Source organism: Thunnus thynnus, chromosome 22 (genome assembly GCF_963924715.1).
Source record: "Thunnus thynnus chromosome 22, fThuThy2.1, whole genome shotgun sequence".
NCBI lineage: Eukaryota > Metazoa > Chordata > Actinopteri > Scombriformes > Scombridae > Thunnus > Thunnus thynnus.
This window is the reverse complement of record NC_089538.1, coordinates 18,874,910-18,892,816: the sequence shown is the minus strand read 5'-3', so window position 1 is coordinate 18,892,816 and position 17,907 is coordinate 18,874,910. Positions and strand designations below refer to the sequence as shown.

The window sequence follows — 17,907 nt, the reverse complement described above, 5'->3', positions numbered from 1 at the left end:
CATGTAGTTGGAAAAACACAGTACAAATGCATTTATTTAATTATTTAAATAAAATCAAAATATCTTCTGTGGAAAAAAAGGCCTATTGCTCAAATAACTTGATGGTTTTAGACACAGTCTAGCCAGATATTGAAAAGATCCTCCCACGTGTAACACTGTCAAATAAGCTCTGAAGCTCTGTGGCTCTGGTGTGTGGTGATTTCACCATCACCAGTGAAAGTCAAAACACCTGATATGACATCACCGTTTGGATTGTGGCCATAAGAGGAACATGCTCAAAGGTTTAAACCACAATTTTCTGCCCTATGTGGTTCAGTGTGAATTTACCTTTTAAACTTTTACCGCTACCGGTTACTGATGTTCCTGTAAATGCCAGGTTAAGATCAGAGTGTAACTCATGCACAGTCTACATTGGCATTATAGGCTATGCACACATGCAGCAGGACAGGGCAAAACATTAAACATGTCATATGAAGGTGATCAAGAAAAGTAGAATCCCATCCAAACCTTTGAAATAAACTGCTGGACCAAATATATGAATGTTTGTTTTTGGCTGTCTTTGCCAAAATTAAATAGATTATTGTCATTTAAAAACTGACAAGGGACAGACAGACTTTTAGCATTGTTACTTAATGACACTCACACTGTAAATCTAGAAATCTTTTTGCAGGATCTTCATATTTAAGCTTCTTTTATCATAATCCCAAGTAACTTACTTTATCCAATACTTTCCCTTCTGCGGTTAATCATTAAACTCCTCTGTAGGTCAGTGTGGATACTGTAAGTGCATCATTTTCTCACACTGTTTGCCTTCTTTCATATGTTTCCAAAGAGTTCTGCTTGTGTCATTTTATTTTAACATGAATGTATAAGCAAGGAGGAAAATAAGGTGATTTTACACTGAGTTGTCAAATAAGAAACGTGTGAATGAGAAACATTTCCAGTAGATGTAACACTACCTTATGAATGCTTTAACAAAAATGTTGTGAGACTTGAGTGGAGATTATTCAAATGATAGTCCATCATTCCCTCGGCTGTACAGGTCACATTATTCCTTACTGAAGTGAGTGAAATGCTGATGCCAGACAAAAGGTCGACCTTCAAAAAAACCCCTCCCTGGAATAAAAAAAGAAGCTGACGTTCTCCCGGATGCTCTTGTGTTTTTGAAATTTGACAAGGAGGTTTTGCAAGGGCATGATCAGGGTATGTTAAATTCCACAACAGCTTTAAAAAAAAAAAAAAAAAAAAAAAAAAAAGTCTGTTTACCTCTCTCTGCCTCTGCTGTATCATCACCAGTGCTTTCTACTCCAACACTTTTAAACGTTCCCAAGTGGACATCACGGAGGAGACAGTTCAGAAGTGTTAAAGTCTGCGTGGGTGGGTGTGGATGTAGTCTCCAGTGTGTGTATGGCTCCTCCTTATGGGCTGGCAAGATTTTCTCACCAGATGTCAGCCAGCTGGTAGATCGTCTCTGCTGTACCGGACTCAGTTGGATATCTCAAAGATCTGTATTAGCTCACTTTCAGTCTGAAATATTGTCGCCAGTCTCTCAAAGGTAATGTTTGGAATTTACTTTTTGCATCATTTGCTCCATTAACTTTCTGTTCCTTCTGAATAATTTCTTTGCATACTTTTGGTTTGATATTTGTGTCTCCATACTTTTGCATCCCTTTGACTCATGTTTCTTTCGCACAACCCAGTGCTACTTAATTTAATTTGGTGTAAAGTATCATGTCATAATGCAATAAGTGATGCAAAGGAACAAAAAATATTGCAAGAGAATGAAAAAGCATTGAGGGAACACAAAAAAAGTGTTTTGAATGAATGCTAAAGTGTTTCAGAAAAACAAAATCTCATCTAGTGGTTCTCTATGGGGAAAAGAAGCTTAATTGAGACATGTTTCTACATCTGCAGTTTTTGTCCATCAGTGCTTGGTTATTTGATTTCTGGACCAAATCTGGGCCAAGAAAGCAGAAAGCGTGATTTGTTTTGCAAGTAATATTTCCCACTTTCAACACTGTTTGAGCAGGGAGATTAAACCATCATGAAGCCCGTCACATCTCGAAGGTTTTTAAACGGTCGCCAAAGTTGGGATGAGCTTCAAAATGTTGACGGTTTATTGTTGGTTCAGTGTTAAAAAGAGGGTGCCTTCTAATCAGATTTATATATTGATTCCCAGCAGATCAACACATCTTATTGCTGTAATATTGACTGAATACACATCCTTTTTAAGAGTAAAAGAATCTAATCCTGATGTGACCACGACTGGCTCACTATGTCAGCTGATTCCAGTAAAACACAATTCAATCAGTGTGTGAAATAAGCAGCCAGCAATTAAACACCAAAGACATCTTACATCTGAGAAGCCTCTTCTTTCCTAGAAGCCCAATCAGCTTGTAACGTGCTGGAAGTGGCTGTTAATGTTTTAGCCTCCACTTGACACTGCAGTCTGTGAGTAAAGCTACTTCCTCTCCAGAGCAGAATCTTTAGTAAGTCACATGACATTGCTGAACTTCAAAGAGGCATTTTTTGGCTGAGCCCTGCAGTCCACTCTGTAAAGGTTCTCCCTTTGTTTCAGTTTCAGTCTGAAGCTTGGCTTGATGAAAACAACGATATGAAAATTCAGAGATGCCGACAAAGTCACCTCAAGACTCGAGGGGGGATTAAGGAAGGGCACTTCGAAGGCAGCCACTCGTATGATGGAAAGCATTTTCATGTTTGACAACAAAGCAATCTGCTTTTTGGCTCGTTACCAGAGAAACGTACAGGGCGATTTACGGGCTCTTGGCGGCGGTCTCTGCCAGTATCCTTGGCAGCATTTGGTTTCACTAAGGCTGCTTTCGCACACAGAATACATAACACTGCTGGACCCACTTCAACTCTCAGTAAAGAGGTAGCTAATATGCAACTAAACCCTCAGAAGAACTAAAAATTATGTTCTGATGTCACTTTTTTTACACCTTTGTGAAAAGGAAATGTTGGACATCACTTTCTTGCCAAGAATTAGATGAAATGATCAACACCAGTCTCATTTCTGTACAGTAAATATGAGAAAGCAGCTGGTTAGCTTAGCTTAGCATAAAGACAGGAGGAAATAACTAGCCTGCAATTATCATAACTTATAGTTTTTACACTTTGTTTTTGTACAAATTAAACAAACAAGATATAATGTTTTAATATATGAGCTGTAGAGATTCTGGCGGGCGGTTTTTGTTACCTTTGGACAGAGCCAAGCTAGCAGTTCGCCAATGTTTCCAGTCTTTATGCTAAGCTAAGTTAACCAGCTAATGGCTAAGCTAACCGTATACATATGAGTCTGGTATCAATCTTCTCTTCTCTCAGCAAGACAGCAAATAAACACAAAATGTCAAACTATTCCCTTAAGCTTTATCATCCCTTTGCGACTTTTGCCAATAATGTCCCTGTTTTTTAAGAAAATATATCCTCAGTGGAGCCTCATTAGTCTGAATATTTCAAACTGCACAGGAGACTTTCCAAACTATCCTTTTCTTTGACTTTGCACATTATTTATATGGGTCTGACAAAACTGCAGTGGGAGATAAACACCATCTACCAGTGGACTGTTGCTACCAGTAGATGTTTTTTTTTTTCTACTCTGCCAGTCTGACAAGTAACATGTCTAGAGCTGCAACTAATGTCATTGATTAATCAGTTGGTCCAAAAAAATCATCAGAAAACAGTAAAACAATTTCCTAGGTCCCAAAGTGATGTCATCATGCCTTGTTTTGTCCAACCAACTGTCCAAAATCCAAAAATATTCAATTGACTGTAATGTAACACAAGGAAAAGCAGCAAATTCTCACTTTTGAGAAGCTGGAACAATCAAATGTTTTGCATTTCTACTTGAAAAGGTACCTCCTGCATGATTAATCAATGATCAAAATAGTTGCGGATTAACTTTCAACTAATCGTTGCAGCTCTAAACATGTCATTAATGCGTCAGCCTTGCATTCAAACGCATGTATCTGACGGGAGACGACAATTATTCCCTGCCCTCAAACTCAACCCATCTTCTCACAGGAGCCGCGGTACGATAAAAATGATCTTTCACTTTTTGTTTTCAACCCTCTGAGCTGTACAGACAATACTGTATATCGCTGTCCCCTAAATCCTGCTGGGTAAAAGCGGACAGTGTCTCTTCCTCTGCTCTAGTTATCTATCAAACAAACTGAAATGTACTAAAAATAAAATGTGACTGGGAAAATAAACATGTTCTCGTTGCTATTTTTTTTTACTTAACATTGCTGCCCCCCCCCAGGCTTTTTATGTTGTGAACTACTAGAGAGGCAGGATGTTGGAAAAACTAAGAATATTATTAAATTTATTCATAACCTGCCAGTTTTGGGGATATTTGAAGTAGTTCAAAACTATGAAAAGCAGGAAACAGACTCTCAGGGGACCCAAAGTCCCAGGTTTACTGCAAGTTTATGAGGGAATTTGCACCACTAAAATATGTCAACTAAAAGTGAGTCATGCATTATTCCCTAATTTTGAGAGGCACTGTGTTATAGTTTTAACACCTTTTTAGTTTATATTGGACTCACATGGTACATACTCCTAAATAAAGTTGTTTAACCAATTAACTGTAAGTTACCTGACCTGGTTGTGCATATAATAAAGCTGCCATGTTTAGTCTGTAACACGCAATACACTGAATAGGGTGACTAGATACATACACAATGTATAGAGAGTGGTAGTTGGGGTTGGAGAGGGGTTTAAGCCATACATCATATACAATAATTAAAGCCTCCCTCCACTCAAACATGTGTTGTTCCTTCAGTTGGATGTTTGATCTTCACTGTGCAGAATGATGTATGTGCAGAGTTTGACACTAGAAAGCTTGTTTTCATATTCATCTGCTGAAAGTGGAAAGTTTTCTCTGCGCTCATTAAAAATCTGAGTTTAAGGCCTGTACTTATGATTTGCACGATTTGTGACATCACAAGTAATTGGAGCCAATCGCGGTCCAGTATGCAGCTTACACAAGTGTGATGTGGAAACTTGAAGCCTCCAGTACACAAACACTGAGAATGGACTTTACAACGAGGAGACATTTTGAAATGTAAAATATTTACATATTCATAGATTCTGGATTGAGGCAGAAGAAGGGGATGTCATTTTAAGAATCTTTAACCCATTAATTGAACTTTTTTTTGTGGAAAAACATCAGACACAAATTATTAGTCAAAGCAGAGTATTTTATGTCTTAAAGCAAACTGGGAGGGGTCTTTAATAGATCTTATCACATGTCAAAAATTAATTCTTTTATGTTTTGCCAAAAAATTTGATTTTGCTTTTTCTTTCGTAACATTATTTTCTCCTCTCAAGTGTACATTGCACTGTGTGATCAAAGAAACACACATTTTATGCCATTTGAGAGTAATTAAGTACAATAAAAATATGTTGATCCTAGTCATAAGATGTGGATTAGTTAGATTTAACAGATGAGTGGAAAAACTAAAAAAGATAAAATAAGCTGATGTACATCTGCACCGATTTTCTTGAAATGTGCTGCAGTTCCTCACATCACCACTGGGTGGAGACACTGAACACTGAGCAGCAAAGGTTTGATACACTTCAAACTGTCAGCTGAATCAGCTCAAAAAGTTGCATTCTGCAGATGTAATAAATTTATTTCTCTCAGTCAATTAAAAAAGGCACTACAACGTCTCCTCTACACACTGCTTATTTTGGCTTCTTTATCCAGAATCTTAAAATGACAGATGACAGGATTAATAAAAAAAAGGGAAAAGGGTTGCATTTTTTGGGAAGAGGGAAAAGTTCAAGATGAAGCTCTGGGAGAAAGAACAGGAGGGATGAATTTAGAGTATGACGACAATATATTACAGCAGCAAGCAATAAAGTTGACATTTACTTACTTTCAACTGTACTGGCAGAAATTACAACCTTGTTAAATGCTGTTTGTCTTCAACTGTAGTTACTATTAATAGATGCTACTCTTAGACCTTTGATTCTGCTTGAATGTTCTGTTTTAAAGGAAACCCGACACGATTACATGCAGGTACTCGACTCCAAATATCATTAAATGTTAAATATTCTTCTTTTCTAACCTCCATCAACCTGTTTGTCGGGGGAGTTCTCATCAGAAAAATAACACACAGAGAACCAGGTCAAGGTCTCATCTCTTTGCCAAATGTTCTTCATTTACTTCATTCATTGTTTAATGAGTACAGTGAGAGACAAATAAATACAGACAGAACAGCGGTAAAAGGGGGGGAGCAGAGGAAGCGTCGAAAGAGGAGAACCGGGGGAGAGGAAGAGATGGTCGAGTAAAAGGGACGGAGGAGGAGGAGGAGGAGGAGCAGCAGGTTTGGAGCAGGACTACAGACGGGGAACAGAGTCATCGATCCTTCTGAACTCCTAAAAAAAAGTCCTGTAGTTAGGTGAAAACCGGAGCCACAAGGCGAAACTAGTTTTTAAATTCTGTATTCTTCTTCTGTTGAGATCTCAGCCATCCTACAAGCCTGATTCTACTGGAGTATAATGGCAACTGCGCTTCAACGATAATCAATTCAAGTAAAAATCCCATGTGAGAATGTTGTTGCAGGTTGAGAAAAAAATAAAAATAAAAACAACAAAAAAAAAAAACCCCAAAAGAAAAACCAGAGGTGCCGGGTCAGTGAGTCAGGAAAATGCATGGAGGAAAAGACGATGCGAGAGAACCCTCACTCAGAAATCTGCCGAAAATAACAGGAACATACTTAAATCATTAAAAAGAATACAAAAGTTGCCTCGTTGCCTTTGTTTTTTTTGTTAGTTTTTACTTGAAAAAATACTTTAAAAAGTAACAAATCAACAGAAAACAGTAGTTGTGGTAGATAGAGCCAGACGTGATGAGAGGGCATATTCAAAACCAGACAGATTTATGAAAAGTGTGCTTAATTTAACTGGTTTTCGTCTTCCAAATACAGAGTTAAATCAAGCACGCTGAAATGTTTTAAACATGCCCTCCATCTGCTGAGCTCTGGGGTGAACATACATATGATGTGTGGGGGGAGGAGAGGGGAGGAGGGGACAGGGTTTGTTTTTCATTGACTAAAGGAGAAAATAGTTAGCAGGAGGGGATGTGGAGGCTGTTTTGTCAATATTAAGACTTGTCTGCTGATTTGAGGAGGTTTTCTTTGCTCCTTCTCTTCACGTCCCAGTTGTAGACTCGTGCCATGTCTGAGGGGAGCGTTGGGTTAAGGAACAACAGCAGCGGCGGCGGCACAGTGACAGCATCATGATTAGTCATAGTAAAAACAGAGTTTTCCATTTAGTGTTGGACCTGGAGACATATAGTAGCTGTAGTTTCCTGTTTTGGTCCCTTTTACAGAAAACTACAGAACTGTAAACTCAACACTGACTGTCAGGCTGGTAAATAAGCAAACTAATACAACACTATTCCTCAACAATAGATTTAAAAAGGTCAGTTCACCCAAGTTATATAAAAACATTTTCATAAAACTACCTGTAAAATCTCTGGACATACCTTTTCATAAGAACTAAAGGTAAAGGTGATATAGAAATTCTGTTTCCATTATACAGTTTGTCCACTAGAGGGCACTGAAGTTTATTTTTTAACAGTAATGTTCACTTTAGTACATCTACTAGTCACTTACATCTTTCTCTTAAAAAAAGATCCTTATTAAAAAGGTTTAATATTATGTAATCATGTAAAAAAAAAAAAAAAAAAGTAGTAAACATCCTTTAAACTCTCAAAAATCCATCAATAATGTGCAATTTATCTTCTTATTTTTCTGTTTTGCATGAAAGGTACAATGTGTTTTTTTCTCTATTAAACCAAACTGCATTTCACTCCTTGACTGATATTGTATTGATTTACCATTTAAACTGATACCTCTTTGTTTTTTTTGTCCCAAACAACATCCTCTTTTTATGAGAAATACCATATCGGCCCGAATAGAAGGCAATGTATCGGCGAGTATCTATAATACTGGCTTATACAGAGAGCTGCATCATGTGTTTGTAGCCTTGATGAACGCTAGCAAGTGTTTCGAAGTCAGTTTATATTGAGTCTGTTAAGAGTCTGTCAGCACTAAAAGTGTTTGGTTAGTTCAGTTTAACCTGCAGGAGTTTCTGAAGGCTCATGTAACATGTTTTCCTACAATGGAGGAAATAAATTCATGACGAGTGAGTTTACTTTAGAAACAGATTGCGGACCGATCAGGCAGGCGAGAATCTCTGCTGTCACACCTGATGAGGAGCTCGAAAAGACACAAAGTCTTAAAAATGGTGAATGCCAGAGAAAATAATATCAATGCTTCCAACAATGACACAGGAGACTGTGAGTGAGTGACTGATTGACAAGTACACAAATTTGCACTTTACGTTCTGCTTTAATGGTGCTATTTCCCTTTTATGAGAGAAAATGATTCAAGGACGAGGACTTTATTCTCCTTTGATAAATAGTATCTTTGGGAAACTTTCCCAACAGTGTAAAAGTGTGTTTTTATCTTCATAAAGTATTTTTCTGAAAATGTGTTGGAAAAACGGGGGTCGTCTTTTATATTTGGGCCAATCAGTACATCACATGAGAAGTAAAGATGTAATTTTTAAGACCTTTAAATTGAATCATGTTGACATAAAAAAACAGAGATTCAACTTAATGTACATTTTTTTCTTGTTAATTTTGTTTTTCTTACCTGTGTTATCTTTTTTATTAACAATTGACAAAAAAAGAAAATGTTCAAAGGGGGCATCACTAGAGAATAAACTTGGTAAAGTAATATATAAAAACACATGAGCGAGCAGGAACAGCTTCACCGAACTTCCTGTCGCTTTAAACCGGCTGTGAGCCAAACCTGCGTGGACTACAGGTCCAGGTGGAAGGATACTGACTTCGGTGGTGGTGAACTGGTCTCGCAGGAAATCCAGGTCATCCTCGAGTGTCTCTAGGTTACGAGATGCTGTGGACAGGTTCTTCTCTAGGAGAGCCTGGGCTTCGTCGATGTCGTACTCTAACATGACGTTAGCCTTTGGAGGGAGAATGATGATGAAGAAGACTATTAAGTTGAGAGTTTACAGCCTCACAGTGAAAGTAACTTAAACCTCTTTCCAAAGATCACATGCTGATGTCTTTTGTGACTTATATTCTGTATCTATAAAGTTCTTTGAGATGTAAATCAGAGCTCTACTTACTCCTAACCATAGGCAGACTTTATCGGTGGGCGGCACTGAGGCCTTGCAGTAAACATTGTCAGCCAATAGGAAGTGTGTTTCCATGGGGTCTGTGGTCTCCTGTGTAAAAAGAAAAAAAATGACAGCAAACTTGGTCAAAAACAGACTTTTCAGTTATTTTTTTAAACAAAGTTTGATCTTGAATTTTCTATCACACAGCTCTAATAGAGGAGAGATGAGCACTTGTCCAGAAGAAAGTTGTTAGTTGTTTATTTTCTTGATTAAGTCGATTAGTCGGTTGGTCTATAAAATGTCTGAAAATTGTGAAAACTGATTAAGATATTTCGTTACTGTCACAGAAGACTAAAAAAACCAGAAAATATTCATATTTGTGAAGCTGATCAGAAAATTTGGACGTTTTTTTCTGTTAAAAAAAAAAAAAAGACTCAAAACTATTAATCGATTATCAAAAAAGTTGGTATAAGTTTTCTGTCGACTGATTAATCAACCAATCGTTGCAGCTCTAGCCACGACAAACCTGAAGATTAAGAATAGTTTGTAGTTCATAAAGATTTATACGAACAAGAAAGATGATTTATTCATTTTTGTATAATTTAGTTAGTAAATTGTATTTGCAGCACATAAATCTTTTCATTTTAAACCTCTTAGATCAAGCTTAAGCGAATCTTGAAGCTCAACAGATACTTGATATTGTGACGCATCAATGTTGATTGATAAGAAGGTGGAGAGAGCATAACTGAAGATTTCGACATTAAAACCTGACATGACCAATAAACTGCCTGCGTCTGTGCTGAAATGTGACGTTTTTTGTTAAGCAGCTGATTTAAAACAGTCAAAGGTCTATTGATCCGGTTAGAAATTCCTTCTGTGATCCTTTTATTTTCATCTCGGGTCATTCGCGGATTATTCAGACAAGTTAAATCAACAACAAATTAAGACTGCAACACGTTTTACCCACCACACCGCCATCTCATAGCATAATACATTGATGTCATACCAGTTTAGCACAACTAGCAAGTTTTAAATGACTCCAATATAAGTAGTTAATGTACATAAGTCCTGTCAAGCTTCATCATGTGTCTGCTAATATTCCAGATGTTTGTACGAAATGTTTGAGAGAGAAAGGTGCTCTATTTTTTTTTTATAGGAATGTCCAAAGATCCAAAGTCCCTTTAAACATCAAACTCTGTGCTTGGAATATATCTGAAGGACTTTAAATACACTGTACATCGAAACACACTAATTTCGGAATTCTTCAAGCCAGGAGAGTTATTGATCTATGTTGGAAAAGTATAGATGCTCCAGCTTTTAGACTGTATCGGTCCGGAAAGACTAACTTACATTTTTAATGGCAAATAATGTCATGAAAGATGAGAATGTAGGCTTTACCTGAGAGGAATTAGTAAAGAATACAGGGAGGTATTTTGTTTTATTTGTATTCTATCCGATACCGGTGCAAATTGAGTGCGTGTACGTGGGTGTTTGTGTTATATATGTGCATTTTCTGGTCTCAAACTGTTGTATTGTTACGGTGTGTTTCATGAGAAAATGACAATAAACATTTGTTCAAAGTTAGGTCACAAAAACGCACCTTTTTCTTCTGCATGTGCCGTAGGATTTCTAGCGTCTGTGTGATTTGTGGGATCTGGTTTTTCAACCTACGTACCCAGAGAGAAAGAGTCAGGAAAAAGAAAAAAAAGAAACATGAAACAGTGTGTATTTCTGTACACCAAAGCAAAGCTAACTTCAAACAAGGGAAAACGAGATTAAAAGCAGCTTGAAATATATCACATGATGTAAAAATCACATGTAAATACAGTTGAAACAGCTGATAAATGCTCTTCTATTTGCAAATGACTACATGTCCCTTTACACTGTTTGATTTTGAGCGGGACAGAGAAACTTGGTGTCTGTATGTTGTTACCTGAGTTTCTTCTGGGACAGGTTGAGCTCCATGTATTTATATTTCTGGTACTGTTCGTCCAGCTTCCTCAGCGCTGAGTCTGCTGTCTCATTGCCAGGCTGCTTCATAAAAGAGTCAACATCCTCCTGCAGAGTACAAACAGTGAGCCAAGACATTAAAACTGGAATGACACTGAGTTATTAGAGTCAATAATCATATATCAGACAATCTTTGTTTAAAATCAAAACTTTTTTTGATAAGAATCTCTTAAATTAGCTTTTTTTTTTGGCTTGATGAGATATACTGAGCAGGATATTTTCAGTGCCGTTAGGTGGACGAATGACGTAATGGTGAGACTGTTTCTAAATTAGCTGATAAATCACCCTATTCTGCACTTTGTTACTCATCAGCTCACATACAAGCCAATATCAATAAACACTCAGCAAGCACTTTATTAGGAACAACTGTGCAATCTAGTGTAATCCAACACAACAGCGCTGCTATAAATTCTACTTTATGTTTATTCTTGAGGTCTTAGTGGATGGTGGTGGTATACTGTAGTTCATTAAATTGACAAGTGTTCCTAATATTTCGTCCACCCCATAAACATACATGAGGAGGGGAAACTATTAGGAATACTGTTCAATTTAAAGGATACGTTCACAATTTTTTTTAAGTCTTAAAACAGCTAGTTAGGTGCCCATATAACGAGTGAACTGTAATCGTTCCTTCTGTTCTTACTGGCTGTTAAAAGATCCCCTTCACATGTGTTTTCAATGTAAGTGATGGAGGCCAAAATCCACAGTGTACACAGTCGCTTTCTGCAAAAATGCATTTAAAAGTTGATGTGACGCTTATATGAGGCTTCAGGAGTCTGTGTTAGTCATATCAAGTGGATATCTGACACATTTACAGTCTTTTTAGCATTAAATTCCCTCTTTGTGTTTCCCTGCTGAGACGTGAATTTCAACGGCCACATTAAGATAGACGAAGAATATATCAAGAATTAAAAGGACTTATTTCTCAGCGGGATTTGGCAAAAACTCATCCATGTGTTTATCTTCGGTCGATTCGACTACAGGTCTCTCTAAAATATCGATCGGACAGCTGCAGCTGATTCAGGACGCTGCTGCTCGAGACGTCACATCACTCCGGTTCTCAGATCTTTACACTGGCTTCCCTGTCTGTCAAACAATTGATTTCAAAATACTGCTGTTGGTTTATAAAGCACTGATCTGATGCTACATTATGAGCCGTCCAGACCTCTCAGATCGTCTAGGACAGGTCTCTTTTCTGTCCCCGGAGTCAAACATGGAGAAGCAGCGTTCAGTTTTTATGCTCCACATATCTGGGGCCTCAAAAGTGTAGCCTATGTGCGCACAAAAGCTGAAAATGGCGTGCGCAAATGGTCAACGCAAAAGCCTTCATGAATATTGAGGTACAATCTGTTCCTGTGGAGAACGGCAGCATTAAAAAGAAGAAAGTTTGAGCGGCTGACGGCTGCAGCAGCTGGTAACGCAGTCGGAGCAACAAACGAAACAATTCATGAAATTAGACGTGATTAAAAGTGAAGATGTGGCAAGAGGGTACAAAGTAGCGCAGGCACGGCGACACCGAAGCTCACCGCTTTGGTATTTGTTAAGCATCTACTGTATATAGACACATACATGACTGATGAGACCACACACTCAATATGCCACAATCCTGGCATCATGCTGGCATTTCAGCAGCTGCACTGCTTCACAACCGAATGTGAGCACCATACAGCTCCTCTCCCCTGCGCTCTGGGAATGTGATGGTGAGACGTTTCATTAATAGTTCAATAATACATTTTTTTTTTTTAAAAATCACAAAAAAGGTGTTTATGGAATAGTTATGGCTGACTACAAGCACAAGCAACACTGCTGATAAAGTGGATCTATAGTAAACGTGTGATATGAAGTGAAGTGAAATGAAATACGCGAGAGGAATCATTATACAAACTGGCTTCGATTCACCACATGTTCGTATGTATGGGTCAGAGTTTCCATACAGGTGAGCACATTCTCCTGTCCTTTTTGGTGGGAAGTGACGTATATATCTCAAAGGTAATAAATGAGGCCCCTGAAACAAACTCCCAGAAGATTTGAGGTCGTTGCTGCATTTTATCAGCTAAATCAAATTTGAGGCCTTTGATTAATATCTCGCACTGTAACTTTTACTCTCCTGTTTTATTTGCCTTAATCTATTTTTATCTTATTTTTACTTTCTATTTAACTGTAATTAAATGTTTTTTTTTTTATATTACCTTGTGTTTCTTTTACATTTTGCCTCGAAGCCTTTTATGTTTTATGTAAAGCACTTTGAACTGTCTTGTTGAAGTGTGCTATACAAATTAACTCACCTTGCCTTGAGCTGCAATGGAAGAGCAGGAACAAAAAGAGGAACTTTGGCACTAAAAAAGACTGTAACATCGAAAGATGACTTTATTTGACTCATTTGGTCAGCTGAAGCTTTATATTAGCTTCAGATAAACTTTTAAATACATTGCATAGAAGGAGGACTGTGGATTTCGGCCCCCATCACTTATCTGGTATGTACATTATGAAGGGATCTTCTAATGGTCAGTATGAACAGGAGGAATGATTATAACCAGAAAAACCTATTTCAATGTTCATTTGGGCACCTGACTGTTGTTTTATGACAGTACATCATCACCACTTACTACGACCTCAATGTTTCAGACAGAGGCTAAACTGAAGGGCTTCATAATGACCTAAATAAGATGTTTTTAACTATAAATAATGATAGATATTCCAGTAGAGCCCTAAAATATAAATATAAACCTTCAAATGTGCATGATACATCCCCTTAAGTGGCCATACACCTGGCAGCCAACAACCCAAACATGTTTTAACGCATAATTTTAATCCCTTTAGGTAGAAATCCTCAACAATGATGAATTATTCCTCCATAAACTGTTTTTATTTAGTGTTAGCCTGGCTCCTCCACTGTGATATATTACCTAACAATGAATGGAGGAGAAGCAGGAAGCTAACGCTACTTTAAATGACAGCAGCAGATTTATTAGCACAGCTAGGTTGATTGACAGACGTTTATTTAGCTATAATGAGCTAAAAATGTAAAGTGGAAATGAGGTACAGGCTGCTGTGTCCATAGATGGCAGTGAGCAACCGCCCCACTTGTGTTAGCTCTCTCGCTAGCTTAGCTAACTTAGCATGACGCGCCCACACGCCGGTTACAAGTACAAACGCGTCTTTTTAACGCTGCCGACATGTTATAGTGAGACATTTCAGAGGGTTTACGCACCACAAACACCGCTTCAGGGATCCCGAGATGCTTTCTCTTTGTCGCCTGTACTGCATTGCTGTTGTCTATGGTCGCTGCCATGCTGGAGAGAGGCTACTCCTTTCTTCCTTTACGTACAAGACTCTCTGTGCGTCAATACGTCTCCCTGTGCGTCAACACGTCTCTGTGCGTCCGTCTCAAGAAGAGAGTCGACGCTCAGCTCCCTCTAGTGGTCACAGACTGCTTACTACAACTAACAGTGTTTGAAGAACTATTCAGATCCTTCATTTAAGTAAAAGTTCCAGTACAGCAATGTAAAAATACTACATTACAAGTAAAAGTCCTGCATGAATGTAAAATGTACTTAAAGTATTAAAATAAAAGTAGTGTTTTGGTCCCTCTGATTGATATATTATTATATATATGACATCATTAGATTATTAACATGAAGCATCAGTTTGTAAGCAACATGTTACTGTTGTAGGTGCTGGAGGTGGGGCTAGTTTCAACTACTTTATATACAGTTAGCTAGTTTAGTCCAATGGTTCCCAACATAGGGGTCAGGCCCCTCCAAAGGGTCACCAGATAAATCTGAGGGGTCATGAGATGATTAATGGGAGAGGAATGAAGAAAAAACAAAGTTCTGATACACAAAGCTGTTTTCAGTTTTTGGACTTTTTCTCTAATCTTTGATTTTTGGGTGAACAATTTGACCATTTGAACATTTATTGAAATGAAAGCATGTGAGAAGTTTAGAGGGAAAAATCACTATTTGGTGGAGCTGTTAACAACTCATAGACATCTGAAATGTGACCCCGACTACACACTGCTTGTTGTAAGAGGTCAAAACCCAAAAAGGCTGGAAACCACTGGTTTCATCTTTAACAATGTGTTGTATTTTAAAAGCTTGTTATATTATCCATTGAGTCAAATCTTCATCTGAAAAGTAACTAAAACTGTCAAATAAATGTAGTGGAGTAGAAAGTACAATATTTCCCTCTGAAATGTAGTGGAGTGGAAGTATAAAGTAGCATCACATGGAAATACTCAAGAAAAGTACAAGTACTTCAAAATTGTACATGAGTACAGTACTTGAGTAAATGTACTTAGTCCACCACTGGCTACTAATGCATCTAGTATTTCTTCCCCCACACCTACTGTTTTCAGAGTCAGATATTAAAGTCCCCTTCCACTCAAAAATGCGCTTTTCTTCTTGTTCCTTCAGTTGGATGTTTGAGATTTACTGCACAGAATGATGTACGTGCAGAGTTTGACACTATTTTCTGCTGAAAATGAAAAGTTTCTTTGTGCTTGAATCTGATTTTAAGGGGTTGGCCTGTAAGAATGATTTGTGACATTGCAACTAGTTTGGAAGCCAATCCTGGTCAAATATTCAATTTATACAAATGTGATGTGGAAACTTGAAACCTCCAGTGCACATATATTAAGAATAGATATTACAGTGAAGTAGGAGATATCTTGTGTTCAGCAGTTAAACATCTCAAATGAAAAATATTTGCATATTCCTAGAATCTGGTATTTTTAACGAGGGAGAAGGAGTAGATGACATTTTAAGGATTTTAAAGTGGGAATTATACTTTTTTTTGTGGAAAAACCATATCAGGCACACACTGTTGTTCCAAGCAGAGTATTTATGTCTTAATACATGTCTGGAAGGGATCTTTAAGAAATGGGGAACTAGACAAAAAAAGTCAGTTTCAAAATTCTAAAAGATCCCCTCCAGACATGGAGGATATGATAATGCAAATATGTTTTTTTTTCCAGATGTTTAATTGCAGCACACAAGATGTCTCCTTGTTCACTGTAAAGTCTGTTATCAGTGTTTGTGCACTGGAGGCTTCAAGTTTCCACATCACACTCGTGTAAGTTGAATACTGGACCAGGATTGGCCTCCAAACTAGTTGTGATGTCACAAATCATGCGTACAGGTCGACCCCTTAAAATCAGATTTAAGCACAGAGAGATTTTCCACCATCAGCAGATAAATGTGAACACAGTCTTTTAACGTCAAACTCTGCACATACATCATTCTGCACAGTGAAGCTCAAACATCAAACTAAAGGAACAAGAAGAAAAACATATTTTTTAGTCTATGGGGACTTAGTAATAATATTTATCTATCCAATGAACCGCTGAGACTGGGATGTAATGTTAACCACAATAAGTGCAGCTATTGTGATATTGAAATTGAAACTACAGATCATTTATTTTTCTATTATATGTGACATTCTGGGAGGATTTACAGGACTGGCTGTCAACCAAAAGCCAACTATTTGCTCCTCTCACAAGAGAGTTTGTGTTTGGTATTAACATGGGAGACATTAAGAGTGACTTGATATTGAAGCTCCTGGCAAACATTTTTCATCCATGTATCTAGATGGAGGAAAATGAAGCCCGCTTTTTTCCTTGGGACCTTGTGGACATTCTTCTCGTTGCTTTGAGACGATTGAAAAGAGAACATGCCAAGTCATCACAATATTTGAGACGTCTAGAGCAACTACATGGAAGAGTGCAGAGACTGGTGGAAAGAGGCTAGAGGTGACACCATGGGCCTCTGAGGTGTTTACTGTTTTTATGCCTTGATGCTTGTTAATGAATCTTTTTCAATAAAGAAGAAGAAAAAAAACTACTATCACTACTGATAGAGCTTCTTTTACTTACTACTTTACAAGACCTACTACTACAACTGTATATGATAAGATGAACTATGATAAGATGAGATCATGATTGTTTGTGCCTACAGTGAAAAAAAAAGAAATATAGTCTATATTCTACATACCTAAAATAAAAACATACATGGTAAAAATTGTATGAAATGAAACATTCAAGTAAAACAGTTTGAAGAAATATCCCTCTACTTCCAACGAAAATCAAGTTTCCTAGAACGCAAAGAATAACTACTCAAGAAATGACTCAAGTACAATTTTGAGGAACTTGAACTTATTAGGCAATCTCCATTTTATTTAACTTTATACTTCCACTGTAGGAAAATATGTCTTAATTTGTTGATTCAAAACTTGTTTACTGAGTTGCAGAAGATTGATAAAGCAACAGCTGTGTTGAAAGTCAAACAACAACACAAGTCAAGAGTCTACAGCAATGCAAGCATCTGTGAGGCTTTTGTACTGTACTGCTACTTTACTGGCTGATGGGTTTAGCTACTGCTACTTTACTGGCTGATGGGTTTAGTTCTGCATGGATTTGGTCATAAACCAAAGTATTGCACAAATATGGCTACAAATGTGAACCTTGTGGCGCTTTTCAGAGATGGAGGCTTGTGGATTTTGGTCCCCATCAATTACACTGTAGGTGCATTATGAAGTCAGTATGAACAGGAGGAATGATTACAGCAAGAAATAACTATTTCATTGTTCATTTGGGCTCCTGAATGTTGTTTTAAGACAGTTGAGTTGAAAAGTTGTGAACCGTCCTTAAACATAAACATGCTAACATGCTCACAATATCAGTGCTGACATTTGCAGGAATAATATTTAATTTGATTTAATTTAATT

The 17,907-nt window shown here is 37.5% G+C and overlaps 1 protein-coding gene across 1 annotated transcript; it reads right to left on the bottom strand.

Annotated features, from left to right (window-relative positions):
• Positions 1-6,880: 6,880 nt before the first annotated feature.
• On the bottom strand, positions 6,881-14,551 carry vbp1 (von Hippel-Lindau binding protein 1). Its single transcript, XM_067578986.1, has 6 exons — positions 14,396-14,551; positions 11,108-11,232; positions 10,775-10,841; positions 9,184-9,282; positions 8,880-9,018; positions 6,881-7,206 (listed from the first exon to the last, which is right to left on the bottom strand). The coding sequence occupies exons 1-6, from the start codon at positions 14,474-14,476 to the stop codon at positions 7,130-7,132; spliced, it is 588 nt and encodes a 195-aa protein (XP_067435087.1). The 5' UTR covers positions 14,477-14,551; the 3' UTR covers positions 6,881-7,129.
• Between the last annotated feature and the right edge of the window lie 3,356 nt (positions 14,552-17,907).